This window comes from Heptranchias perlo, chromosome 35 (assembly GCF_035084215.1).
Source record: "Heptranchias perlo isolate sHepPer1 chromosome 35, sHepPer1.hap1, whole genome shotgun sequence".
Taxonomy (NCBI): domain Eukaryota; kingdom Metazoa; phylum Chordata; class Chondrichthyes; order Hexanchiformes; family Hexanchidae; genus Heptranchias; species Heptranchias perlo.
In genome coordinates, this window is record NC_090359.1 from 26,450,257 (window position 1) to 26,475,648 (window position 25,392).

At 54.0% G+C, this 25,392-nt stretch overlaps 1 protein-coding gene across 1 annotated transcript; it reads right to left on the reverse strand.

Moving 5' to 3' along the window:
• Positions 1 to 542: 542 nt before the first annotated feature.
• Positions 543 to 24,679, reverse strand: LOC137302317 (serine-rich adhesin for platelets-like). The gene is made up of 26 exons (XM_067971955.1): positions 24,482 to 24,679; positions 23,732 to 23,820; positions 22,681 to 23,070; positions 22,231 to 22,563; positions 20,914 to 21,456; positions 20,404 to 20,706; positions 18,130 to 18,852; positions 17,338 to 17,832; positions 16,618 to 16,950; positions 15,658 to 16,533; positions 14,928 to 15,420; positions 14,129 to 14,710; positions 13,834 to 13,988; positions 12,844 to 13,689; positions 11,587 to 11,919; positions 10,540 to 10,872; positions 9,520 to 9,801; positions 7,963 to 8,475; positions 6,112 to 6,807; positions 5,335 to 5,637; positions 4,735 to 5,247; positions 4,375 to 4,680; positions 3,214 to 3,429; positions 2,824 to 3,099; positions 2,074 to 2,556; positions 543 to 858 (listed from the first exon to the last, which is right to left on the reverse strand). The coding sequence occupies exons 1-26, from the start codon at positions 24,677 to 24,679 to the stop codon at positions 543 to 545; spliced, it is 10,929 nt and encodes a 3,642-aa protein (XP_067828056.1).
• Between the last annotated feature and the right edge of the window lie 713 nt (positions 24,680 to 25,392).

Consider the following 25,392-nt stretch of genomic DNA (forward strand, 5'->3'; position numbering starts at 1 on the left):
GTGCAGTTGTGCTTCCTGCTGTGATTGGTGGTGCAGTTGTGCTTCCTGCTGTGGTTGGTGGCAGAGTTGTGCTTCCAGTTGTGGTTGTTGATGCAGTTGTGCTTCCTGCTGTGCTTGATGGCACAGTTGTGCTTCCTGCTGTCGTTGGTGGCAGAGTTGTGCTTCCAGCTGTGGTTGCTGATGCAGTTGTACTTCCTGCTTTTGTTGGTGGTGGAGTTGTGCTTCCTGGTTTGGTTCGTGGCACAGTTGTGCTTCCTGGTGTGGTTGCTGGCGCAGTTGTGCTTCCTGCTGTAGTTGGTGGCAGAGTTGTGCTTCCTGCTGTGGTTGTTGGTGCAGTTGTGCTTCCTGCTGTGGTTGGTGGTGCAGTTGTGCTTCCTGCTGTGGTTGGTGGCAGAGTTTTGCTTCCTACTGTGGTTGCTGGCGCAGTTGTGCTTCCTGCTGTGGTTGGTGGTGCAGTTGTGCTTCCTGCTGCAGTTGGTGGCACAGTTGTGCTTCCTGGTGTGGTTGTTGCTGCAGTTGTGCTTCCTGCTGCACTGAGTGGCTCAGTTGTGCTTCCAGCTTTGGTTGTTGATGCAGTTGTGCTTGCTGCTGTGGTTGGTGGTACAGTTGTGCTTCCTGCTCTGGTTGCTAGTGCAGATGTACTTCCTGCTGTGGTTGGTGGCAGAGTTGTGCTTCCTGCTGTGGTTGGTGGCACAGTTGTGCTTCCAGTTGTGGTTGTTGATGCAGTTGTGCTTCCTGCTGTGGTTGGTGGTGCAGTTGTGCTTCTCGCTGTAGTTATTGGTGCACTCATGCTTCCTGCTGTGGTTGGTGGCACAGTTGTGCTTCCTGCTGTGGTTGGTGGCACAGTTGTGCTTCCTGCTGCAGTTGGTGGCAGAGTTGTGCTTCCAGTTGTGGTTGTTGATGCAGTTGTGCTTCCTGCTGTGGTTGGTGGTGCAGTTGTGCTTCCTCTAGTTGGTGGTTCAGTTGTGCTTCCTGCTCTGGTTGCTGGTGCAGTTGTACTTCCTGCTGTGGTTGGTGGCAGAGTTGTGCTTCCTGCTGTGGTTGGTGGCACAGTTGTGCTTCCAGTTGTGGTTGTTGATGCAGTTGTGCTTCCTGCTGTGGTTGATGGCACAGTTGTGCTTCCTGCTGTGGTTGGTGGCACAGTTGTGCTTCCTGCTGTGGTTGGTGGCACAGTTGTGCTTCCTGCTGCAGTTGGTGGCAGAGTTGTGCTTCCAGTTGTGGTTGTTGATGCAGTTGTGCTTCCTGCTGTGGTTGGTGGTGCAGTTGTGCTTCCTCGAGTTGGTGGTACAGTTGTGCTTCCTGCTCTGGTTGCTGGTGCAGTTGTACTTCCTGCTGTGGTTGGTGGCAGAGTTGTGCTTCCTGCTGTGGTTGGTGGCACAGTTGTGCTTCCAGTTGTGGTTGTTGATGCAGTTGTGCTTCCTGCTGTGGTTGGTGGTGCAGTTGTGCTTCTCGCTGTAGTTATTGGTGCACTCATGCTTCCTGCTGTGGTTGGTGGCACAGTTGTGCTTCCTGCTGTGGTTGGTGGCACAGTTGTGCTTCCTGCTGCAGTTGGTGGCAGAGTTGTGCTTCCAGTTGTGGTTGTTGATGCAGTTGTGCTTCCTGCTGTGGTTGGTGGTGCAGTTGTGCTTCCTCTAGTTGGTGGTTCAGTTGTGCTTCCTGGTGTGGTTGGTGGCACAGTTGTGCTTCCTGCTGTAGTTGGTGGCAGAGTTGTGCTTCCTGCTGTGGTTGGTGGTGCAGTTGTGCTTCCTGCTGTGGTTGGTGGCACAGTTGTGCCTCCTGCTGTGGTTGGTGGCGCAGTTGTGCGTCCTGCTGTGGTTGGTGGCACAGTTGTGCTTCCTGCTGTGGTTGGTGGCGAAGTTGTGCGTCCTGCTGTGATTGGTGGCACTGTTGTGCTTCCAGTTGTGGTTGTTGATGCAGTTGTGCTTCCTGCTGTAGTTGGTGGTGCAGTTGTGCTTCCAGTTGTGGTTGTTGATGCAGTTGTGCTTCCTGCTGTGGTTGTTGATGCAGTTGTGCTTCCTGCTGTAGTTGGTGGCACAGTTGTGCTTCCTGCTGTAGTTGGTGGCAGAGTTGTGCTTCCAGTTGTGGCTGTTGATGCAGTTGTGCTTCCTGCTGTGGTTGGTGGTGCGGTTGTGCTTCCTGCTGTCGTTGGTGGTGCAATTGTGCTTCCTGGTGTGATTGCTGCAACAGTTGTGCTTCCTGCTGTAGTTAGTGGCAGAGTTGTGCTTCCTGCTGTGGTTGGTGGCGCAGTTGTGCTTTCTGCTGTACTCAGTTGCACAGTTGTGCTTCCTGCTGTTGGTGGTGGTGCAGTTGTGCTTCCTGCTGTGAATGATGGTGCTTTTGTGCTTCCTCCTGTGGTTGGAGCCAGAGTTGTGCTTCCTGGTGTGGTTAGTGGCACAGTTGTGCTTCCTGGTGTGGTTGCTGTCGCAGTTTTGCTTCCTGCTGTAGTTGGTGGCACAGTTGTGCTTCCTGCTGTGGTTGGTGGCGCAGTTGTGCCTCCTGTTGTGGTTGGTGGTGCAGTTGTGCTTCCTGCTGTGGTTGGTGGTGCAGTTGTGCTTCCTGTTGTGGTTGGTGTTGCAGTTGTGCTTCCTGCTGTGGTTGGTGGCACAGTTGTGCTTCCTTGTGCGGTTGGTGATGCAGTTGTGCTTCCTGCTGTGGTTGTTGCTGCAGTTGTGCTTCCTGCTGTGGTTGGTGGCAGAGTTGTGCTTCCAGTTGTGGTTGTTGATGCTGTTGTGCTTCCTGCTGTGGTTGATGGCACAGTTGTGCTTCCTGCTGTAGTTAGTGGCAGAGTTGTGCTTCCAGCTGTGGTTGCTGATGCAGTTGTACTTCCTGCTTTTGTTGGTGGTGCAGTTGTGCTTCCTGCTGTAGTTGGTGGCACAGTTGTGCTTCCTGCTGTGGTTGTTGGTGCAGTTGTGCTTCCTGCTGTGGTTGGTGGTGCAGTTGTGCTTCCTGCTGTGGTTGGTGGCAGAGTTTTGCTTCCTACTGTGGTTGCTGGCGCAGTTGTGCTTCCTGCTGTGGTTGGTGGTGCAGTTGTGCTTCCTGCTGCAGTTGGTGGCACAGTTGTGCTTCCTGGTGTGGTTGTTGCTGCAGTTGTGCTTCCTGCTGCACTCAGTGGCTCAGTTGTGCTTCCAGCTTTGGTTGTTGATGCAGTTGTGCTTGCTGCTGTGGTTGGTGGTACAGTTGTGCTTCCTGCTCTGGTTGCTAGTGCAGATGTACTTCCTGCCGTGGTTGGTGGCAGAGTTGTGCTTCCTGCTGTGGTTGGTGGCACAGTTGTGCTTCCAGTTGTGGTTGTTGATGCAGTTGTGCTTCCTGCTGTGGTTGGTGGTGCAGTTGTGCTTCTCGCTGTAGTTATTGGTGCACTCATGCTTCCTGCTGTGGTTGGTGGCACAGTTGTGCTTCCTGCTGTGGTTGGTGGCACAGTTGTGCTTCCTGCTGCAGTTGGTGGCAGAGTTGTGCTTCCAGTTGTGGTTGTTGATGCAGTTGTGCTTCCTGCTGTGGTTGGTGGTGCAGTTGTGCTTCCTCTAGTTGGTGGTTCAGTTGTGCTTCCTGCTCTGGTTGCTGGTGCAGTTGTACTTCCTGCTGTGGTTGGTGGCAGAGTTGTGCTTCCTGCTGTGGTTGGTGGCACAGTTGTGCTTCCAGTTGTGGTTGTTGATGCAGTTGTGCTTCCTGCTGTGGTTGATGGCACAGTTGTGCTTCCTGCTGTGGTTGGTGGCACAGTTGTGCTTCCTGCTGTGGTTGGTGGCACAGTTGTGCTTCCTGCTGTGGTTGGTGGCACAGTTGTGCTTCCTGCTGCAGTTGGTGGCAGAGTTGTGCTTCCAGTTGTGGTTGTTGATGCAGTTGTGCTTCCTGCTGTGGTTGGTGGTGCAGTTGTGCTTCCTCTAGTTGGTGGTACAGTTGTGCTTCCTGCTCTGGTTGCTGGTGCAGTTGTACTTCCTGCTGTGGTTGGTGGCAGAGTTGTGCTTCCTGCTGTGGTTGGTGGCACAGTTGTGCTTCCAGTTGTGGTTGTTGATGCAGTTGTGCTTCCTGCTGTGGTTGGTGGTGCAGTTGTGCTTCTCGCTGTAGTTATTGGTGCACTCATGCTTCCTGCTGTGGTTGGTGGCACAGTTGTGCTTCCTGCTGTGGTTGGTGGCACAGTTGTGCTTCCTGCTGCAGTTGGTGGCAGAGTTGTGCTTCCAGTTGTGGTTGTTGATGCAGTTGTGCTTCCTGCTGTGGTTGGTGGTGCAGTTGTGCTTCCTCTAGTTGGTGGTTCAGTTGTGCTTCCTGGTGTGGTTGGTGGCACAGTTGTGCTTCCTGCTGTAGTTGGTGGCAGAGTTGTGCTTCCTGCTGTGGTTGGTGGTGCAGTTGTGCTTCCTGCTGTGGTTGGTGGCGCAGTTGTGCGTCCTGCTGTGGTTGGTGGCACAGTTGTGCTTCCTGCTGTGGTTGGTGGCGAAGTTGTGCGTCCTGCTGTGATTGGTGGCACTGTTGTGCTTCCAGTTGTGGTTGTTGATGCAGTTGTGCTTCCTGCTGTAGTTGGTGGTGCAGTTGTGCTTCCAGTTGTGGTTGTTGATGCAGTTGTGCTTCCTGCTGTGGTTGTTGATGCAGTTGTGCTTCCTGCTGTAGTTGGTGGCGAAGTTGTGCGTCCTGCTGTGATTGGTGGCACTGTTGTGCTTCCAGTTGTGGTTGTTGATGCAGTTGTGCTTCCTGCTGTAGTTGGTGGTGCAGTTGTGCTTCCAGTTGTGGTTGTTGATGCAGTTGTGCTTCCAGTTGTGGCTGTTGATGCAGTTGTGCTTCCTGCTGTGGTTGGTGGTGCGGTTGTGCTTCCTGCTGTCGTTGGTGGTGCAATTGTGCTTCCTGGTGTGATTGCTGCAACAGTTGTGCTTCCTGCTGTAGTTAGTGGCAGAGTTGTGCTTCCAGCTGTGGTTGCTGATGCAGTTGTACTTCCTGCTGTGGTTGGTGGCGCAGTTGTGCTTTCTGCTGTACTCAGTTGCACAGTTGTGCTTCCTGCTGTTGGTGGTGGTGCAGTTGTGCTTCCTGCTGTGAATGATGGTGCTTTTGTGCTTCCTCCTGTGGTTGGAGCCAGAGTTGTGCTTCCTGGTGTGGTTAGTGGCACAGTTGTGCTTCCTGGTGTGGTTGCTGTCGCAGTTTTGCTTCCTGCTGTAGTTGGTGGCACAGTTGTGCTTCCTGCTGTGGTTGGTGGCGCAGTTGTGCCTCCTGTTGTGGTTGGTGGTGCAGTTGTGCTTCCTGCTGTGGTTGGTGGTGCAGTTGTGCTTCCTGTTGTGGTTGGTGTTGCAGTTGTGCTTCCTGGTGCGGTTGGTGGCACAGTTGTGCTTCCTGGTGCGGTTGGTGATGCAGTTGTGCTTCCTGCTGTGGTTGTTGCTGCAGTTGTGCTTCCTGCTGTTGGTGGTGGTGCAGTTGTGCTTCCTGCTGTGAATGATGGTGCTTTTGTGCTTCCTCCTGTGGTTGGAGCCAGAGTTGTGCTTCCTGGTGTGGTTAGTGGCACAGTTGTGCTTCCTGGTGTGGTTGCTGTCGCAGTTTTGCTTCCTGCTGTAGTTGGTGGCACAGTTGTGCTTCCTGCTGTGGTTGGTGGCGCAGTTGCGCCTCCTGTTGTGGTTGGTGGTGCAGTTGTGCTTCCTGCTGTGGTTGGTGGTGCAGTTGTGCTTCCTGTTGTGGTTGGTGTTGCAGTTGTGCTTCCTGCTGTGGTTGGTGGCACAGTTGTGCTTCCTGGTGCGGTTGGTGATGCAGTTGTGCTTCCTGCTGTGGTTGTTGCTGCAGTTGTGCTTCCTGCTGTGGTTAGTGGCAGAGTTGTGCTTCCAGTTGTGGTTGTTGATGCAGTTGTACTTCCTGCTTTTGTTGGTGGTGCAGTTGTGCTTCCTGGTGTGGTTCGTGGCACAGTTGTGCTTCCTGGTATGGTTGCTGGCGCAGTTGTGCTTCCTGCTGTAGTTGGTGGCACAGTTGTGCTTCCTGCTGTGGTTGGTGGTGCAGTTGTGCTTCCTCTGGTTGGTGGTTCAGTTGTGCTTCCTGGTGTGGTTGGTGGCACAGTTGTGCTTCCTGCTGTAGTTGGTGGCAGAGTTGTGCTTCCTGCTGTGGTTGGTGGTGCAGTTGTGCTTCCTGCTGTGGTTGGTGGCACAGTTGTGCCTCCTGCTGTGGTTGGTGGCGCAGTTGTGCGTCCTGCTGTGGTTGGTAGCACAGTTGTGATTCCTGCTGTGGTTGGTGGCACAGTTGTGCTTCCTACTGTGGTTGGTGGCACAGTTGTGCTTCCAGCTGTGGTTGTTGGTGCAGTTGTGCTTTCTGCTGTGGCTGGTGGTGCAGTTGTGCTTGGTGCTGCAGTTGTTGGTGCAGTTTTGCTTCCTGTTGTGGTTGGTGGCACAGTTGTGCTTCCTGCTGTGGTTGGTGGTGCAGTTGTGCTTCCTGCTGTAGTTGGTGGTGCAGTTTTGCTTCCTGGTGTGATTGGTGGCACAGTTGTGCTCCCTGCTGTAGCTGGTGCCAGAGTTGTGCTTCCAGCTGTGGTTGCTGATGCAGTTGTACTTCCTGCTGTGGTTGGTGGTGCAGTTGTGTTTCCTGGTGTGGTTGGTGGTACAGTTGTGCTTCCTGCTCTGGTTGCTAGTGCAGATGTACTTCCTGCCGTGGTTGGTGGCAGAGTTGTGCTTCCTGCTGTGGTTGGTGGCACAGTTGTGCTTCCAGTTGTGGTTGTTGATGCAGTTGTGCTTCCTGCTGTGGTTGGTGGTGCAGTTGTGCTTCTCGCTGTAGTTATTGGTGCACTCATGCTTCCTGCTGTGGTTGGTGGCACAGTTGTGCTTCCTGCTGTGGTTGGTGGCACAGTTGTGCTTCCTGCTGCAGTTGGTGGCAGAGTTGTGCTTCCAGTTGTGGTTGTTGATGCAGTTGTGCTTCCTGCTGTGGTTGGTGGTGCAGTTGTGCTTCCTCTAGTTGGTGGTTCAGTTGTGCTTCCTGCTCTGGTTGCTGGTGCAGTTGTACTTCCTGCTGTGGTTGGTGGCAGAGTTGTGCTTCCTGCTGTGGTTGGTGGCACAGTTGTGCTTCCAGTTGTGGTTGTTGATGCAGTTGTGCTTCCTGCTGTGGTTGATGGCACAGTTGTGCTTCCTGCTGTGGTTGGTGGCACAGTTGTGCTTCCTGCTGTGGTTGGTGGCACAGTTGTGCTTCCTGCTGCAGTTGGTGGCAGAGTTGTGCTTCCAGTTGTGGTTGTTGATGCAGTTGTGCTTCCTGCTGTGGTTGGTGGTGCAGTTGTGCTTCCTCTCGTTGGTGGTACAGTTGTGCTTCCTGCTCTGGTTGCTGGTGCAGTTGTACTTCCTGCTGTGGTTGGTGGCAGAGTTGTGCTTCCTGCTGTGGTTGGTGGCACAGTTGTGCTTCCAGTTGTGGTTGTTGATGCAGTTGTGCTTCCTGCTGTGGTTGGTGGTGCAGTTGTGCTTCTCGCTGTAGTTATTGGTGCACTCATGCTTCCTGCTGTGGTTGGTGGCACAGTTGTGCTTCCTGCTGTGGTTGGTGGCACAGTTGTGCTTCCTGCTGCAGTTGGTGGCAGAGTTGTGCTTCCAGTTGTGGTTGTTGATGCAGTTGTGCTTCCTGCTGTGGTTGGTGGTGCAGTTGTGCTTCCTCTAGTTGGTGGTTCAGTTGTGCTTCCTGGTGTGGTTGGTGGCACAGTTGTGCTTCCTGCTGTAGTTGGTGGCAGAGTTGTGCTTCCTGCTGTGGTTGGTGGTGCAGTTGTGCTTCCTGCTGTGGTTGGTGGCGCAGTTGTGCGTCCTGCTGTGGTTGGTGGCAGAGTTGTGCTTCCTGCTGTGGTTGGTGGCGCAGTTGTGCGTCCTGCTGTGGTTGGTGGCACAGTTGTGCTTCCTGCTGTGGTTGGTGGCGAAGTTGTGCGTCCTGCTGTGATTGGTGGCACTGTTGTGCTTCCTGCTGTAGTTGGTGGCAGAGTTGTGCTTCCTGCTGTAGTTGGTGGTGCAGTTGTGCTTCCAGTTGTGGTTGTTGATGCAGTTGTGCTTCCTGCTGTGGTTGTTGATGCAGTTGTGCTTCCTGCTGTGGTTGGTGGTGCGGTTGTGCTTCCTGCTGTCGTTGGTGGTGCAATTGTGCTTCCTGGTGTGATTGCTGCAACAGTTGTGCTTCCTGCTGTAGTTAGTGGCAGAGTTGTGCTTCCAGCTGTGGTTGCTGATGCAGTTGTACTTCCTGCTGTGGTTGGTGGCGCAGTTGTGCTTTCTGCTGTACTCAGTTGCACAGTTGTGCTTCCTGCTGTTGGTGGTGGTGCAGTTGTGCTTCCTGCTGTGAATGATGGTGCTTTTGTGCTTCCTCCTGTGGTTGGAGCCAGAGTTGTGCTTCCTGGTGTGGTTAGTGGCACAGTTGTGCTTCCTGGTGTGGTTGCTGTCGCAGTTTTGCTTCCTGCTGTAGTTGGTGGCACAGTTGTGCTTCCTGCTGTGGTTGGTGGCGCAGTTGTGCCTCCTGTTGTGGTTGGTGGTGCAGTTGTGCTTCCTGCTGTGGTTGGTGGTGCAGTTGTGCTTCCTGTTGTGGTTGGTGTTGCAGTTGTGCTTCCTGCTGTGGTTGGTGGCACAGTTGTGCTTCCTGGTGCGGTTGGTGATGCAGTTGTGCTTCCTGCTGTGGTTGTTGCTGCAGTTGTGCTTCCTGCTGTGGTTAGTGGCAGAGTTGTGCTTCCAGTTGTGGTTGTTGATGCTGTTGTGCTTCCTGCTGTGGATGATGGCACAGTTGTGCTTCCTGCTGTAGTTAGTGGCAGAGTTGTGCTTCCAGCTGTGGTTGCTGATGCAGTTGTACTTCCTGCTTTTGTTGGTGGTGCAGTTGTGCTTCCTGGTGTGGTTCGTGGCACAGTTGTGCTTCCTGGTATGGTTGCTGGCGCAGTTGTGCTTCCTGCTGTAGTTGGTGGCACAGTTGTGCTTCCTGCTGTGGTTGGTGGTGCAGTTGTGCTTCCTCTAGTTGGTGGTTCAGTTGTGCTTCCTGGTGTGGTTGGTGGCACAGTTGTGCTTCCTGCTGTAGTTGGTGGCAGAGTTGTGCTTCCTGCTGTGGTTGGTGGTGCAGTTGTGCTTCCTGCTGTGGTTGGTGGCACAGTTGTGCCTCCTGCTGTGGTTGGTGGCGCAGTTGTGCGTCCTGCTGTGGTTGGTAGCACAGTTGTGATTCCTGCTGTGGTTGGTGGCACAGTTGTGCTTCCTACTGTGGTTGGTGGCACAGTTGTGCTCCCTGCTGTAGCTGGTGCCAGAGTTGTACTTCCAGCTGTGGTTGCTGATGCAGTTGTACTTCCTGCTGTGGTTGGTGGTGCAGTTGTGTTTCCTGGTGTGGTTGGTGGCACAGTTGTGCTTCCTGGTGTGGTTGCTGGCGCAGTTGTGCTTCCTGCTGTGGTTGGTGGCAGAGTTGTGCTTCCAACTGTGGTTGGTGGCGCAGTTGTTCTTCCTGCTGTGGTTGGTGGTGCAGTTGTGCTTCCAGTTGTGGTTGTTGATGCAGTTGTGCTTCCTGCTGTGGTTGGTGGTGCAGTTGTGCTTCCTGCTCTGGTTGGTGGCAGAGTTGTGCTTCCAGCTGTGGTTGCTGATGCAGTTGTACTTCCTGCTCCGGTTGGTCGTGCAGTTGTGCTTCCTGGTGTGGTTAGTGGCACAGTTGTGCTTCCTGGTGTGGTTGTTGGTGCAGTTGTGCTTTCTGCTGTGGCTGGTGGTGCAGTTGTGCTTGGTGCTGCAGTTGTTGGTGCAGTTTTGCTTCCTGCTGTGGTTGGTGGCACAGTTGTGCTTCCTGCTGTGGTTGGTGGTGCAGTTGTGCTTCCTGCTGTAGTTGGTGGTGCAGTTGTGCTGTCTGGTGTGATTGGTGGCACAGTTGTGCTTCCTGCTGTAGCTGGTGCCAGAGTTGTGCTTCCAGCTGTGGTTGCTGATGCAGTTATACTTCCTGCTGTGGTTGGTGGTGCAGTTGTGCTTCCTGGTGTGGTTAGTGGCACAGTTGTGCTTCCTGGTATTGTTGCTGGCGCAGTTGTGCTTCCTGCTGTAGTTGGTGGTGCAGTTGTGCTTCCTGGTGTGATTGCTGGCACAGTTGTGCTCCCTGCTGTAGCTGGTGCCAGAGTTGTGCTTCCAGCTGTGGTTGCTGATGCAGTTATACTTCCTGCTGTGGTTGGTGGTGCAGTTGTGCTTCCTGGTGTGGTTAGTGGCACAGTTGTGCTTCCTGGTGTGGTTGCTGGCGCAGTTGTGCTTCCTGCTGTGGTTGGTGACGCAGTTGTTCTTCCTGTAGTGGTTGGTGGTGCAGTTGTGCTTCCTGCTGTGGTTGGTGGTGCAGTTGTGCTTTCTGTTGTGGTTGGTGATGCAGTTGTGCTTCCTGCTATGGTTGGTGGCACAGTTGTGCTTCCTGGTGTGATTGGTGATGCAGTTGTGCTTCCTGCTGTAGTTGGTGGCAGAGTTGTGCTCCCAGTTGTGATTGTTGATGCAGTTGTGCTTCCTGCTGTAGTTGGTGGTGCAGTTGTGCTTCCAGTTGTGGTTGTTGATGCACTTGTGCTTCCTGCTGTGGTTGGTGGTGCAGTTGTGCTTCCTGCTGTAGTTGGTGGCAGAGTTGTGCTTCCAGCTGTGGTTGCTGATGCAGTTGCACTATCTGCTCTGGTTGGTCGTGCAGTTGTGGTTCCTGGTGTGGTTAGTGGCACAGTTGTGCTTCCTGGTGTGGTTGCTGGCGCAGTTGTGCTTCCTGCTGTGGTTGGTGGCACAGTTGTGCTTCCTGCTGTGGGTGGTGATGCAGTTGTGCTTCCTGCTGTGATTGATGGTGCTTTTGTGCTTCCTCCTGTGGTTGGAGCCAGAGTTGCGCTTCCTGGTGTGGTTAGTGGCACAGTTGTGCTTCCTGCTGTGGTTGGTGGCGCAGTTGTGCCTCCTGTTGTGGTTGGTGGTGCAGTTGTGCTTCCTGCTGTGGTTGGTGGTGCAGTTGTGCTTCCTGTTGTGGTTGGTGATGCAGTTGTGCTTCCTGCTGTGTTTGCTGGCACAGTTGTGCTTCCTGGTGCGGTTGGTGATGCAGTTGTGCTTCCTGCTGTGGTTGTTGCTGCAGTTGTGCTTCCTGCTGTGGTTGGTGGCAGAGTTGTGCTTCCAGTTGTGGTTGTTGATGCTGTTGTGCTTCCTGCTGTGGTTAATGGCACAGTTGTGCTTCCTGCTGTAGTTAGTGGCAGAGTTGTGCTTCCAGCTGTGGTTGCTGATGCAGTTGTACTTCCTGCTTTTGTTGGTGGTGCAGTTGTGCTTCCTGGTGTGGTTCGTGGCACAGTTGTGCTTCCTGGTGTGGTTGCTGGCGCAGTTGTGCTTCCTGCTGTAGTTGGTGGCACAGTTGTGCTTCCTGCTGTGGTTGCTGGTGCAGTTGTGCTTCCTCTAGTTGGTGGTTCAGTTGTGCTTCCTGGTGTGGTTTGTGGCACAGTTGTGCTTCCTGCTGTAGTTGGTGGCACAGTTGTGCTTCCTGCTGTAGTTGGTGGCAGAGTTGTGCTTCCTGCTGTAGTTGGTGGTGCAGTTGTGCCTCCTGCTGTGGTTGGTGGCGCAGTTGTGCCTCCTGCTGTGGTTGGTGGCGCAGTTGTGCGTCCTGCTGTGGTTGGTGGCACAGTTGTGCTTCCTGCTGTGGTTGGTGGCACAGTTGTGCTTCCGACTGTGGTTGGTGGCACAGTTGTGCTTCCAGCTGTGGTTGTTGGTGCAGTTGTGCTTTCTGCTGTGGCTGGTGGTGCAGTTGTGCTTGGTGCTGCAGTTGTTGGTGCAGTTTTGCTTCCTGCTGTGGTTGGTGGCACAGTTGTGCTTCCTGCTGTGGTTGGTGGTGCAGTTATGCTTCCTGCTGTAGTTGGTGGTGCAGTTGTGCTTCCTGTTGTGATTGGTCGCACAGTTGTGCTTCCTGCTGTGGTTGGTGGCAGAGTTGTGCTTCCAACTGTGGTTGGTGGCGCAGTTGTTCTTCCTGTGGTGGTTGGTGTTGCAGTTGTGCTTCCTGCTGTGGTTGGTGGTGCAGTTGTGCTTCCTGTTGTGGTTGGTGATGCAGTTGTGCTTCCTGCTGTGGTTGGTGGCACAGTTGTGCTTCCTGGTGTGATTGGTGATGCAGTTGTGCTTCCTGCTGTAGTTGGTGGCAGAGTTGTGCTCCCAGTTGTGGTTGTTGATGCAGTTGTGCTTCCTGCTGTAGTTGGTGCAGTTGTGCTTCCAGTTGTGGTTGTTGATGCAGTTGTGCTTCCTGCTGTGGTTGGTGGTGCAGTTGTGCTTCCTGCTGTAGTTGGTGGCAGAGTTGTGCTTCCAGCTGTGGTTGCTGATGCAGTTGTACTTCCTGCTCTGGTTGGTCGTGCAGTTGTGCTTCCTGGTGTGGTTAGTGGCACAGTTGTGCTTCTTGGTGTGGTTGTTGGTGCAGTTGTGCTTTCTGCTGTGGCTGGTGGTGCAGTTGTGCTTGGTGCTGCAGTTGTTGGTGCAGTTTTGCTTCCTGCTGTGGTTGGTGGCACAGTTGTGCTTCCTGCTGTGGTTGGTGGTGTAGTTGTGCTTCCTGCTGTAGTTGGTGGTGCAGTTGTGCTTCCTGGTGTGATTGGTGGCACAGTTGTGCTTCCTGCTGTAGCTGGTGCCAGAGTTGTGCTTCCAGCTGTGGTTGCTGATGCAGTTATACTTCCTGCTGTGGTTGGTGGTGCAGTTGTGCTTCCTGGTGTGGTTAGTGGCACAGTTGTGCTTCGTGGTGTTGTTGCTGGCTCAGTTGTGCTTCCTGCTGTGGTTGGTGGCAGAGTTGTGCTTCCTACTGTGGTTGGTGGTGCAGTTGTTCTTCCTGTGGTGGTTGGTGGTGCAGTTGTGCTTCCTGCTGTGGTTGGTGGTGCAGTTGTGCTTCCTGTTGTGGTTGGTGATGCAGTTGTGCTTCCTGCTGTGGTTGGTGGCACAGTTGTGCTTCCTGGTGTGATTGGTGGTGCAGTTGTGCTTCCTGCTGTAGTTGGTGGCAGAGTTGTGCTTCCAGCTGTGGTTGCTGATGCAGTTGTACTTCCTGCTCTGGTTGGTCGTGCAGTTGTGGTTCCTGGTGTGGTTAGTGGCACAGTTGTGCTTCCTGGTGTGGTTGCTGGCGCAGTTGTGCTTCCTGCTGTAGTTGGTGGCACAGTTGTGCTTCCTGCTGTGGGTGGTGATGCAGTTGTGCTTCCTGATGTGATTGATGGTGCTTTTGTGCTTCCTCCTGTGGTTGGAGCCAGAGTTGCGCTTCCTGGTGTGGTTAGTGGCACAGTTGTGCTTCCTGGTGTGGTTGCTGGCGCAGTTGTGCTTCCTGCTGTAGTTGGTGGCACAGTTGTGCTTCCTGCTGTGGTTGGTGGCGCAGTTGTGCCTCCTGTTGTGGTTGGTGGTGCAGTTGTGCTTCCTGCTGTGGTTGGTGGTGCAGTTGTGCTTCCTGCTGTGGGTGGTGATGCAGTTGTGCTTCCTGCTGTGATTGATGGTGCTTTTGTGCTTCCTCCTGTGGTTGGAGCCAGAGTTGCGCTTCCTGGTGTGGTTAGTGGCACAGTTGTGCTTCCTGGTGTGGTTGCTGGCGCAGTTGTGCTTCCTGCTGTAGTTGGTGGCACAGTTGTGCTTCCTGCTGTGGTTGGTGGCGCAGTTGTGCCTCCTGTTGTGGTTGGTGGTGCAGTTGTGCTTCCTGCTGTGGTTGGTGGTGCAGTTGTGCTTCCTGTTGTGGTTGGTGATGCAGTTGTGCTTCCTGCTGTGTTTGGTGGCACAGATGTGCTTCCTGGTGCGGTTGGTGATGCAGTTGTGCTTCCTGCTGTGGTTGTTGCTGCAGTTGTGCTTCCTGCTGTGGTTGGTGGCAGAGTTGTGCTTCCAGTTGTGGTTGTTGATGCTGTTGTGCTTCCTGCTGTGGTTGATGGCACAGTTGTGCTTCCTGCTGTAGTTAGTGGCAGAGTTGTGCTTCCAGCTGTGGTTGCTGATGCAGTTGTACTTCCTGCTTTTGTTGGTGGTGCAGTTGTGCTTCCTGGTGTGGTTCGTGGCACAGTTGTGCTTCCTGGTGTGGTTGCTGGCGCAGTTGTGCTTCCTGCTGTAGTTGGTGGCACAGTTGTGCTTCCTGCTGTGGTTGCTGGTGCAGTTGTGCTTCCTCTAGTTGGTGGTTCAGTTGTGCTTCCTGCTGTATTTGGTGGCACAGTTGTGCTTCCTGCTGTATTTGGTGGCAGAGTTGTGCTTCCTGCTGTAGTTGGTGGTGCAGTTGTGCTTCCTGCTGTGGTTGGTGGCACAGTTGTGCCTCCTGCTGTGGTTGGTGGCGCAGTTGTGCGTCCTGCTGTGGTTGGTGGCACAGTTGTGCTTCCTGCTGTGGTTGGTGGCACAGTTGTGCTTCCGACTGTGGTTGGTGGCACAGTTGTGCTTCCAGCTGTGGTTGTTCGTGCAGTTGTGCTTTCTGCTGTGGCTGGTGGTGCAGTTGTGCTTGGTGCTGCAGTTGTTGGTGCAGTTTTGCTTCCTGCTGTGGTTGGTGGCACAGTTGTGCTTCCTGCTGTGGTTGGTGGTGCAGTTGTGCTTCCTGCTGTAGTTGGTGGTGCAGTTGTGCTTCCTGTTGTGATTGGTGGCACAGTTGTGCTTCCTGCTGTGGTTGGTGGCAGAGTTGTGCTTCCAACTGTGGTTGGTGGCGCAGTTGTTCTTCCTGTGGTGGTTGGTGTTGCAGTTGTGCTTCCTGCTGTGGTTGGTGGTGCAGTTGTGCTTCCTGTTGTGGTTGGTGATGCAGTTGTGCTTCCTGCTGTGGTTGGTGGCACAGTTGTGCTTCCTGGTGTGATTGGTGATGCAGTTGTGCTTCCTGCTGTAGTTGGTGGCAGAGTTGTGCTCCCAGTTGTGGTTGTTGATGCAGTTGTGCTTCCTGCTGTAGTTGGTGCAGTTGTGCTTCCAGTTGTGGTTGTTGATGCAGTTGTGCTTCCTGCTGTGGTTGGTGGTGCAGTTGTGCTTCCTGCTGTAGTTGGTGGCAGAGTTGTGCTTCCAGCTGTGGTTGCTGATGCAGTTGTACTTCCTGCTCTGGTTGGTCGTGCAGTTGTGCTTCCTGGTGTGGTTAGTGGCACAGTTGTGCTTCTTGGTGTGGTTGTTGGTGCAGTTGTGCTTTCTGCTGTGGCTGGTGGTGCAGTTGTGCTTGGTGCTGCAGTTGTTGGTGCAGTTTTGCTTCCTGCTGTGGTTGGTGGCACAGTTGTGCTTCCTGCTGTGGTTGGTGGTGCAGTTGTGCTTCCTGCTGTAGTTGGTGGTGCAGTTGTGCTTCCTGGTGTGATTGGTGGCACAGTTGTGCTTCCTGCTGTAGCTGGTGCCAGAGTTGTGCTTACAGCTGTGGTTGCTGATGCAGTTATACTTCCTGCTGTGGTTGGTGGTGCAGTTGTGCTTCCTGGTGTGGTTAGTGGCACAGTTGTGCTTCGTGGTGTTGTTGCTGGCGCAGTTGTGCTTCCTGCTGTGGTTGGTGGCAGAGTTGTGCTTCCTACTGTGGTTGGTGGCGCAGTTGTTCTTCCTGTGGTGGTTGGTGGTGCAGTTGTGCTTCCTGCTGTGGTTGGTGGTGCAGTTGTGCTTCCTGTTGTGGTTGGTGATGCAGTTGTGCTTCCTGCTGTGGTTGGTGGCACAGTTGTGCTTCCTGGTGTGATTGGTGATGCAGTTGTGCTTCCTGCTGTGGTTGGTGGCAGAGATCTGCTCCCAGTTGTGGTTGTTGATGCAGTTGTGCTTCCCGCTGTAGTTGGTGGTGCAGTTGTGCTTCCAGTTGTGGTTGTTGATGCAGTTGTGCTTCCTGCTGTGGTTGGTGGTGCAGTTGTGCTTCCTGCTGTAGTTGGTGGCAGAGTTGTGCTTCCAGCTGTGGTTGCTGATGCAGTTGTACTTCCTGCTCTGGTTGGTCGTGCAGTTGTGGTTCCTGGTGTGGTTAGTGGCACAGTTGTGCTTCCTGGTGTGGTTGCTGGCGCAGTTGTGCTTCCTGCTGTCGTTGGTGGCACAGTTGTGCTTCCTGCTGTGGGTGGTGATGCAGTTGTGCTTCCTGATGTGATTGATGGTGCTTTTGTGCTTCCTCCTGTGGTTGGAGCCAGAGTTGCGCTTCCTGGTGTGGTTAGTGGCACAGTTGTGCTTCCTGGTGTGGTTGCTGGCGCAGTTGTGCTTCCTGCTGTAGTTGGTGGCACAGTTGTGCTTCCTGCTGTGGTTGGTGGCGCAGTTGTGCCTCCTGTTGTGGTTGGTGGTGCAGTTGTGCTTCCTGCTGTGGTTGGTGGTGCAGTTGTGCTTCCTGCTGTGGGTGGTGATGCAGTTGTGCTTCCTGCTGTGATTGATGGTGCTTTTGTGCTTCCTCCTGTGGTTGGAGCCAGAGTTGCGCTTCCTGGTGTGGTTAGTGGCACAGTTGTGCTTCCTGGTGTGGTTGCTGGCGCAGTTGTGCTTCCTGCTGTAGTTGGTGGCACAGTTGTGCTTCCTGCTGTGGTTGGTGGCGCAGTTGTGCCTCCTGTTGTGGTTGGTGGTGCAGTTGTGCTTCCTGCTGTGGTTGGTGGTGCAGTTGTGCTTCCTGCTGTGGGTGGTGATGCAGTTGTGCTTCCTGCTGTGATTGATGGTGCTTTTGTGCTTCCTCCTGTGGTTGGAGCCAGAGATGCGCTTCCTGGTGTGGTTAGTGGCACAGTTGTGCTTCCTGGTGTGGTTGCTGGCGCAGTTGTGCTTCCTGCTGTGGTTGGTGGCACAGTTGTGCTTCCTACTGTGGTTGGTGGCACAGTTGTGCTTCCAGCTGTGGTTGTTGGTGCAGTTGTGCTTTCTGCTGTGGCTGGTGGTGCAGTTGTGCTTGGTGCTGCAGTTGGTGGCAGAGTTGTGCTTCCTGCTGTGGGTGGTGGTGCAGTTGTGCTTCCTGCTGTGATTGATGGTGCTTTTGTGCTTCCTCCTGTGGTTGGTGCCAGAGTTGTGCTTCCTGGTGTGGTTAGTGGCACAGTTGTGCTTCCTGGTGTGGTTGCTGGCGCAGTTGTGCTTCCTGCTGTAGTTGGTGGCACAGTTGTGCTTCCTGCTGTGGTTGGTGGCGCAGTTGTTCTTCCTGTGGTGGTTGGTGGTGCAGTTGTGCTTCCTGCTGTGGTTGGTGGTGCAGTTGTGCTTCCTGTTGTGGTTGGTGATGCAGTTGTGCTTCCTGCTGTGGTTGGTGGCACAGTTGTGCTTCCTGGTGTGATTGGTGATGCAGTTGTGCTTCCTGCTGTAGTTGGTGGCAGAGTTGTGCTCCCAATTGTGGTTGTTGATGCAGTTGTGCTTCCTGCTGCAGTTGGTGGTGCAGTTGTGCTTCCAGTTGTGGTTGTTGATGCAGTTGTGCTTCCTGCTGTGGTTGGTGGTGCAGTTGTACTTCCTGCTCTGGTTGGTCGTGCAGTTGTGGTTCCTGGTGTGGTTAGTGGCACAGTTGTGCTTCCTCGTGTGGTTGCTGGCGCAGTTGTGCTTCCTGCTGCAGTTGGTGGCACAGTTGTGCTTCCTGCTGTGGTTGGTGGTGCAGTTGTGCTTCCTGCTGTGGTTGGTGGTGCAGTTGTGCTTCCTGGTGTGATTGGTGGCACAGTTGTGCTTCCTGCTGTAGCTGGTGCCAGAGTTGCTGATGCAGTTGTACTTCCTGCTCTGGTTGGTCGTGCAGTTGTGCTTCCAGTTGTGGTTGTTGATGCAGTTGTGCTTCCTGCTGTGGTTGGTGGTGCAGTTGTGCTTCCTGCTGTAGTTGGTGGCAGAGTTGTGCTTCCTGCTGTGGGTGGTGATGCAGTTGTGCTTCCTGCTGTGATTGATGGTGCTTTTGTGCTTCCTCCTGTGGTTGGTGCCAGAGTTGTGCTTCCTGGTGTGGTTAGTGGCACAGTTGTGCTTCCTGGTGTGGTTGCTGGCGCAGTTGTGCTTCCTGCTGTAGTTGGTGGCACAGTTGTGCTTCCTGCTGTGGTTGGTGGCGCAGTTGTTCTTCCTGTGGTGGTTGGTGGTGCAGTTGTGCTTCCTGCTGTGGTTGGTGGTGCAGTTGTGCTTCCTGTTGTGGTTGGTGATGCAGTTGTGCTTCCTGCTGTGGTTGGTGGCACAGTTGTGCTTCCTGGTGTGATTGGTGATGCAGTTGTGCTTCCTGCTGTAGTTGGTGGCAGAGTTGTGCTTCCTGCTGTGGGTGGTGGTGCAGTTGTGCTTCCTGCTGTGATTGATGGTGCTTTTGTGCTTCCTCCTGTGGTTGGTGGCACAGTTGTGCTTCCTGCTGTGGTTGGTGGCGCAGTTGTTCTTCCTGCTGTAGTTGGTGGTGCAGTTGTGCTTCCAGTTGTGGTTGTTGATGCAGTTGTGCTTCCTGCTGCAGTTGGTGGCAGAGTTGTGCTTCCAGCTGTGGTTGCTGTTGCAGTTGTGCTTCCTGCTGTGAATGATGGTGCTTTTGTGCTTCCTCCTGTGGTTGGAGCCAGAGTTGTGCTTCCTGGTGTGGTTAATGGCACAGTTGTGCTTCCTGGTGTGGTTGCTGTCGCAGTTTTGCTTCCTGCTGTAGTTGGTGGCACAGTTGTGCTTCCTGCTGTGGTTGGTGGCGCAGTTGTGCCTCCTGTTGTGGTTGGTGGTGCAGTTGTGCTTCCTGCTGTGGTTGGTGGTGCAGTTGTGCTTCCAGCTGTGGTTGCTGAGGCAGTTGTACTTCCTGCTCTGGTTGGTCGTGCAGTTGTGCTTCCTGGTGTGTTTAGTGGCACAGTTGTGCTTCCTGGTGTGGTTGCTGGCGCAGTTGTGCTTCCTGCTGTAGTTGGTGGCACAGTTGTGCTTCCTGCTGTGGGTGGTGATGCAGTTGTGCTTCCTGCTGTGATTGATGGTGCTTTTGTGCTTCCTTTTGTGGTTGGAGCCAGAGTTGCGCTTCCTGGTGTGGTTAGTGGCACAGTTGTGCTTCCTGGTGTGGTTGCTGGCGCAATTGTGCTTCCTGCTGTAGTTGGTGGCACAGTTGTGCTTCCTGCTGTGGTTGTTGGCGCAGTTGTGCCTCCTGTTGTGGTTGGTGGTGCAGTTGTGCTTCCTGCTGTGGTTGGTGGTGCAGTTGTGCTTCCTGTTGTGGTTGGTGATGCAGTTGTGCTTCCTGCTGTGGTTGGTGGCACAGTTGTGCTTCCTGGTGCGGTTGGTGATGCAGTTGTGCTTCCTGCTGTGGTTGTTGCTGCAGTTGTGCTTCCTGCTGTGGTTGGTGGCAGAGTTGTGCTTCCAGTTGTGGTTATTGATGCTGTTGTGCTTCCTGCTGTGGTTAATGGCACAGTTGTGCTTCCTGCTGTAGTTAGTGGCAGAGTTGTGCTTCCAGCTGTGGTTGCTGATGCAGTTGTACTTCCTGCTTTTGTTGGTGGTGCAGTTGTGCTTCCTGGTGTGGTTCGTGGCACAGTTGTGCTTCCTGGTGTGGTTGCTGGCGCAGTTGTGCTTCCTGCTGTGGTTGCTGGTGCAGTTGTGCTTCCTCTAGTTGGTGGTTCAGTTGTGCTTCCTGGTGTGGTTGGTGGCACAGTTGTGCTTCCTGCTGTAGTTGGTGGCACAGTTGTGCTTCCTGCTGCAGTTGGTGGCAGAGTTGTGCTTCCTGCTGTGGTTGGTGGTGCAGTTGTGCTTCCTGCTGTGGTTGGTGGCACAGTTGTGCGTCCTGCTGTGGTTGGTGGCGCAGTTGTGCGTCCTGCTGTGGTTGGTGGCACAGTTGTGCTTCCTGCTGTGGTTGGTGGCACAGTTGTGCTTCCTACTGTGGTTGGTGGCACAGTTGTGCTTCCAGCTGTGGTTGTTGGTGCAGTTGTGCTTTCTGCTGTGGCTGGTGGTGCAGTTGTGCTTTCTGCTGCAGTTGTTGGTGCAGTTGTGCTTCCTGCTGTGGTTGGTGGCACAGTTGTGCTTCCTGCTGTGGTTGGTGGTGCAGTTGTGCTTCCTGCTGTAGTTGGTGGTGCAGTTGTGCTTCCTGGTGTGATTGGTGGCACAGTTGTGCTTCCTGCTGTAGCTGGTGCCAGAGTTGTGCTTCCAGCTGTGGTTGCTGATGCAGTTGTACTTCCTGCTGTGGTTGGTGGTGCAGTTGTGTTTCCTGGTGTGGTTGCTGGCGCAGTTGTGCTTCCTGCTGTGGTTGGTGGCAGAGTTGTGCTTCCAACTGTGGTTGGTGGCGCAGTTGTTCTTCCTGTGGTGGTTGGTGTTGCAGTTGTGCTTCCTGCTGTGGTTGGTGGTGCAGTTGTGCTTCCTGTTGTGGTTGTTGATGCAGTTGTGCTTCCTGCTGTCGTTGGTGCAGTTGTGCTTCCAGTTGTGGTTGTTGATGCAGTTGTGCTTCCTGCTGTGGTTGGTGGTGCAGTTGTGCTTCCTGCTGTAGTTGGTGGCAGAGTTGTGCTTCCAGCTGTGGTTGCTGATGCAGTTGTACTTCCTGCTCTGGTTGGTCGTGCAATTGTGCTTCCTGGTGTGGTTAGTGGCACAGTTGTGCTTCCTGGTGTGGTTGTTGGTGCAGTTGTGCTTTCTGCTGTGGCTGGTGGTGCAGTTGTGCTTGGTGCTGCAGTTGTTGGTGCAGTTTTGCTTCCTGCTGTGGTTGGTGGCACAGTTGTGCTTCCTGCTGTGGTTGGTGGTGCAGTTGTGCTTCCTGCTGTAGTTGGTGGTGCAGTTGTGCTTCCTGGTGTGATTGGTGGCACAGTTGTGCTTCCTGCTGTAGCTGGTGCCAGAGTTGTGCTTCCAGCTGTGGTTCCTGATGCAGTTATACTTCCTGCTGTGGTTGGTGGTGCAGTTGTGCTTCCTGGTGTGGTTAGTGGCACAGTTGTGCTTCCTGGTGTTGTTGCTGGCGCAGTTGTGCTTCCTGCTGTGGTTGGTGGCAGAGTTGTGCTTCCTACTGTGGTTGGTGGCGCAGTTGTTCTTCCTGTGGTGGTTGGTGGTGCAGTTGTGCTTCCTGCTGTGGTTGGTGGTGCAGTTGTGCTTCCTGTTGTGGTTGGTGATGCAGTTGTGCTTCCTGCTGTAGTTGGTGGCAGAGTTGTGCTTCCTGCTGTGGTTGGTGGCACAGTTGTGCTTCCTGGTGTGATTGGTGATGCAGTTGTGCTTCCTGCTGTCGTTGGTGGCAGAGTTGTGCTCCCAGTTGTGGTTGTTGATGCAGTTGTGCTTCCCGCTGTAGTTGGTGGTGCAGTTGTGCTTCCAGTTGTGGTTGTTGATGCAGTTGTGCTTCCTGCTGTGGGTGGTGGTGCAGTTGTGCTTCCTGCTGTGATTGATGGTGCTTTTGTGCTTCCTCCTGTGGTTGGTGCCAGAGTTGTGCTTCCTGGTGTGGTTAGTGGCACAGTTGTGCTTCCTGGTGTGGTTGCTGGCGCAGTTGTGCTTCCTGCTGTAGTTGGTGGCACAGTTGTGCTTCCTGCTGTGGTTGGTGGCACAGTTGTGCCTCCTGTTGTGGTTGGTGGTACAGTTGTGCTTCCTGCTGTGGGTGGTGATGCAGTTGTGCTTCCTGCTGTGATTGATGGTGCTTTTGTGCTTCCTGCTGTAGCTGGTGCCAGAGTTGTGCTTCCAGCTGTGGTTGCTGATGCATTTATACTTCCTGCTGTCGTTGGTGGCAGAGTTGTGCTCCCAGTTGTGGTTGTTGATGCAGTTGTGCTTCCTGCTGTAGTTGGTGCAGTTTTGCTTCCAGTTGTGGTTGTTGATGCAGTTGTGCTTCCTGCTGTGGTTGGTGGTGCAGTTGTGCTTCCTGCTGTAGTTGGTGGCAGAGTTGTGCTTCCAGCTGTGGTTGCTGATGCAGTTGTACTTCCTGCTCTGGTTGGTCGTGCAGTTGTGCTTCCTGGTGTGGTTAGTGGCACAGTTGTGCTTCCTGGTGTGGTTGTTGGTGCAGTTGTGCTTTCTGCTGTGGCTGGTGGTGCAGTTGTGCTTGATGCTGCAGTTGTTGGTGCAGTTGTGCTTCCTGCTGTGGTTGGTGGCACAGTTGTGCTTCCTGCTGTGGTTGGTGGTGCAGTTGTGCTTCCTGCTGTAGTTGGTGGTGCAGTTGTGCTTCCTGGTGTGATTGGTGGCACAGTTGTGCTTCCTGCTGTAGCTGGTGCCAGAGTTGTGCTTCCAGCTGTGGTTGCTGATGCAGTTATACTTCCTGCTGTGGTTGGTGGTGCAGTTGTGCTTCCTGGTGTGGTTAGTGGCACAGTTGTGCTTCCTGGTGTTGTTGCTGGCGCAGTTGTGCTTCCTGCTGTGGTTGGTGGCAGAGTTGTGCTTCCTACTGTGGTTGGTGGCGCAGTTGTTCCTCCTGTGGTGGTTGGTGGTGCAGTTGTGCTTCCTGCTGTGGTTGGTGGTGCAGTTGTGCTTCCTGTTGTGGTTGGTGATGCAGTTGTGCTTCCTGCTGTCGTTGGTGGCAGAGTTGTGCTCCCAGTTGTGGTTGTTGATGCAGTTGTGCTTCCTGCTGTAGTTGGTGGTGCAGTTGTGCTTCCAGTTGTGGTTGTTGATGCAGTTGTGCTTCCTGCTGTGGTTGGTGGTGCAGTTGTGCTTCCTGCTGTAGTTGGTGGCAGAGTTGTGCTTCCTGCTGTGGTTGGTGGTGCAGTTGTGCTTCCTGCTGTGATTGATGGTGCTTTTGTGCTTCCTCCTGTGGTTGGTGCCAGAGTTCTGCTTCCTGGTGTGGTTAGTGGCACAGTTGTGCCTCCTGGTGTGGTTGCTGGCGCAGTTGTGCTTCCTGCTGTAGTTGGTGGCACAGTTGTGCTTCCTGCTGTGGTTGGTGGCACAGTTGTGCCTCCTGTTGTGGTTGGTGGTGCAGTTGTCCTTCCTGTTTTGGATGGTGATGCAGTTGTGCTTCCTGCTGTGGTTGGTGGCACAGTTGTGCTTCCTGGTGCGGTTGGTGATGCAGTTGTGCTTCCTGCTGTGGTTGTTGCTGCAGTTGTGCTTCCTGCTGTGGTTGGTGGCAGAGTTGTGCTTCCAGTTGTGGTTGTTGATGCTGTTGTGCTTCCTGCTGTGGTTGATGGCGCAGTTGTGCTTCCTGCTGTGGTTGGTGGTGCAGTTGTGTTTCCTGCTCTGGTTGCTGGTGCAGTTGTGCTTCCTGCCGTAGTTGTTGTTGCAATTGTGTTTCCTGCTGTTGGTGGCAGTGTTATGCTTCCTGCTGCAGTTGGTGGCACAGATGTGCTTCTCGCTGTAGTTTTTGGTGCACTCATGCTTCCTGCTGTGGTTGGTGGCACAGTTGTGCTTCCAGCTGTGGTTGGTGGTACAGTTGTGCTTCCTGCTGTGGCTGCTGGCGCAGTTGTGCTTCCTGCTGTGGTTGGCGGCACAGTTGTGCCTCCTGCTGTGATTGGTGGCACAGTTGTGCTTCCAGCTGTGGTTGGTGATGCAGTTGTGCTTCCTGCTGTGGTTGGTGGTGCAGTTGTGCTTCCTGCAGTTGGTGGTGCAGTTGTGTTTCCTGGTGTGGTTGGTGGCACAGTTGTGCTTCCTGCTGTATTCGGTGGCAGAGTTGTGCTTCCTGCTGTGGTTGGTGGTGCAGTTGTGCTTCCTGCTGTGGTTGGTGGCACAGTTGTGCTTCCTGGTGCGGTTGGTGATGCAGTTGTGCTTCCTGCTGTGGTTGTTGCTGCAGTTGTGCTTCCTGCTGTGGTTGGTGGCAGAGTTGTGCTTCCAGTTGTGGTTGTTGATGCTGTTGTGCTTCCTGCTGTGGTTGATGGCACAGTTGTGCTTCCTGCTGTAGTTAGTGGCAGAGTTGTGCTTCCAGCTGTGGTTGCTGATGCAGTTGTACTTCCTGCTTTTGTTGGTGGTGCAGTTGTGCTTCCTGGTGTGGTTCGTGGCACAGTTGTGCTTCCTGGTGTGGTTGCTGGCGCAGTTGTGCTTCCTGCTGTGGTTGGTGGCACAGTTGTGCTTCCTTCTGTGGTTGGTGGCACAGTTGTGCTTCCAGCTGTGGTTGTTGGTGCAGTTGTGCTTTCTGCTGTGGCTGGTGGTGCAGTTGTGCTTGGTGCTGCAGTTGTTGGTGCAGTTTTGCTTCCTGCTGTGGTTGGTGGCACAGTTGTGCTTCCTACTGTGGTTGGTGGTGAAGTTGTGTTTCCTGGTGTGGTTGGTGGCACGGTTGTGCTTCCTGGTGTGGTTGCTGGCGCAGTTGTGCTTCCTGCTGTGGTTGGTGGCAGAGTTGTGCTTCCAGCTGTGGTTGCTGATGCAGTTGTACTTCCTGCTGTGGTTGGTGGTGCAGTTGTGTTTCCTGGTGTGGTTGCTGGCGCAGTTGTGCTTCCTGCTGTGGTTGGTGGCAGAGTTGTGCTTCCAGCTGTGGTTGCTGATACAGTTGTGCTTTCTGCTGTGGTTGGTGTTGCAGTTGTGCTTCCTGCTGTAGTTGGTGGTGCAGTTGTGCTTCCTGGTGTGATTGGTGGCACAGTTGTGCTTCCTGCTGAAGTTGGTGGCAGAGTTGTGCTTCCAGCTGTGGTTGCTGATGCAATTGTGCTTCCTGCTGTGGTTGGTGGCACAGTTGTGCTTCCTGGTGTGGTTGGTGGTGCAGTTGTGCTTCCTGCTGTGGTTGGTGGTGCAGTTGTGCTTCCTGCTGTGGTTGGTGGCACAGTTGTGCTTCCTGGTGTGGTTGGTGATGCAGTTGTGCTTCCTGCTGTAGTTGGTGGTGCAGTTGTGCTTCCAGTTGTGGTTGTTGATGCAGTTGTGCTTCCTGCTGTGGTTGGTGTTGCAGTTGTGCTTCCTGCTGTGGTTGGTGGTGCAGTTGTGCTTCCTGCTGTGATTGGTGGTGCAGTTGTGCTTCCTGCTGTGGTTGGTGGTGCAGTTTTGTTTCCTACTGTGGTTGCTGGCGCAGTTGTGCTTCCTGCTGTGGTTGGTGGTGCAGTTGTGTTTCCTGCTCTGGTTGCTGGTGCAGTTGTGCTTCCTGCCGTAGTTGTTGTTGCAATTGAGTTTCCTGCTGTTGGTGGCAGTGTTATGCTTCCTGCTGCAGTTGGTGGCACAGATGTGCTTCTCGCTGTAGTTTTTGGTGCACTCATGCTTCCTGCTGTGGTTGGTGGCACAGTTGTGCTTCCAGCTGTGGTTGGTGGTACAGTTGTGCTTCCTGCTGTGGCTGCTGGCGCAGTTGTGCTTCCTGCTGTGGTTGGCGGCACAGTTGTGCCTCCTGCTGTGATTGGTGGCACAGTTGTGCTTCTAGCTGTGGTTGGTGATGCAGTTGTGCTTCCTGCTGTGGTTGGTGGTGCAGTTGTGCTTCCTGCAGTTGGTGGTGCAGTTGTGTTTCCTGGCGTGGTTGGTGGCACAGTTGTGCTTCCTGCTGTATTCGGTGGCAGAGTTGTGCTTCCTGCTGTGGTTGGTGGTGCAGTTGTGCTTCCTGCTGTGGTTGGTGGCACAGTTGTGCTTCCTGGTGCGGTTGGAGATGCAGTTCTGCTTCCTGCTGTGGTTGTTGCTGCAGTTGTGCTTCCTGCTGTAGTTAGTGGCAGAGTTGTGCTTCCAGCTGTGGTTGCTGATGCAGTTGTACTTCCTGCTTTTGTTGGTGGTGCAGTTGTGCTTCCTGCTGTGGTTCGTGGCACAGTTGTGCTTCCTGGTGTGGTTGCTGGCGCAGTTGTGCTTCCTGCTGTAGTTGGTGGCACAGTTGTGCTTCCTGCTGTGGTTGGTGGTGCAGTTGTGCTTCCTCTAGTTGGTGGTTCAGTTGTGCTTCCTGGTGTGGTTGGTGGCACAGTTGTGCTTCCTGCTGTAGTTGGTGGCACAGTTG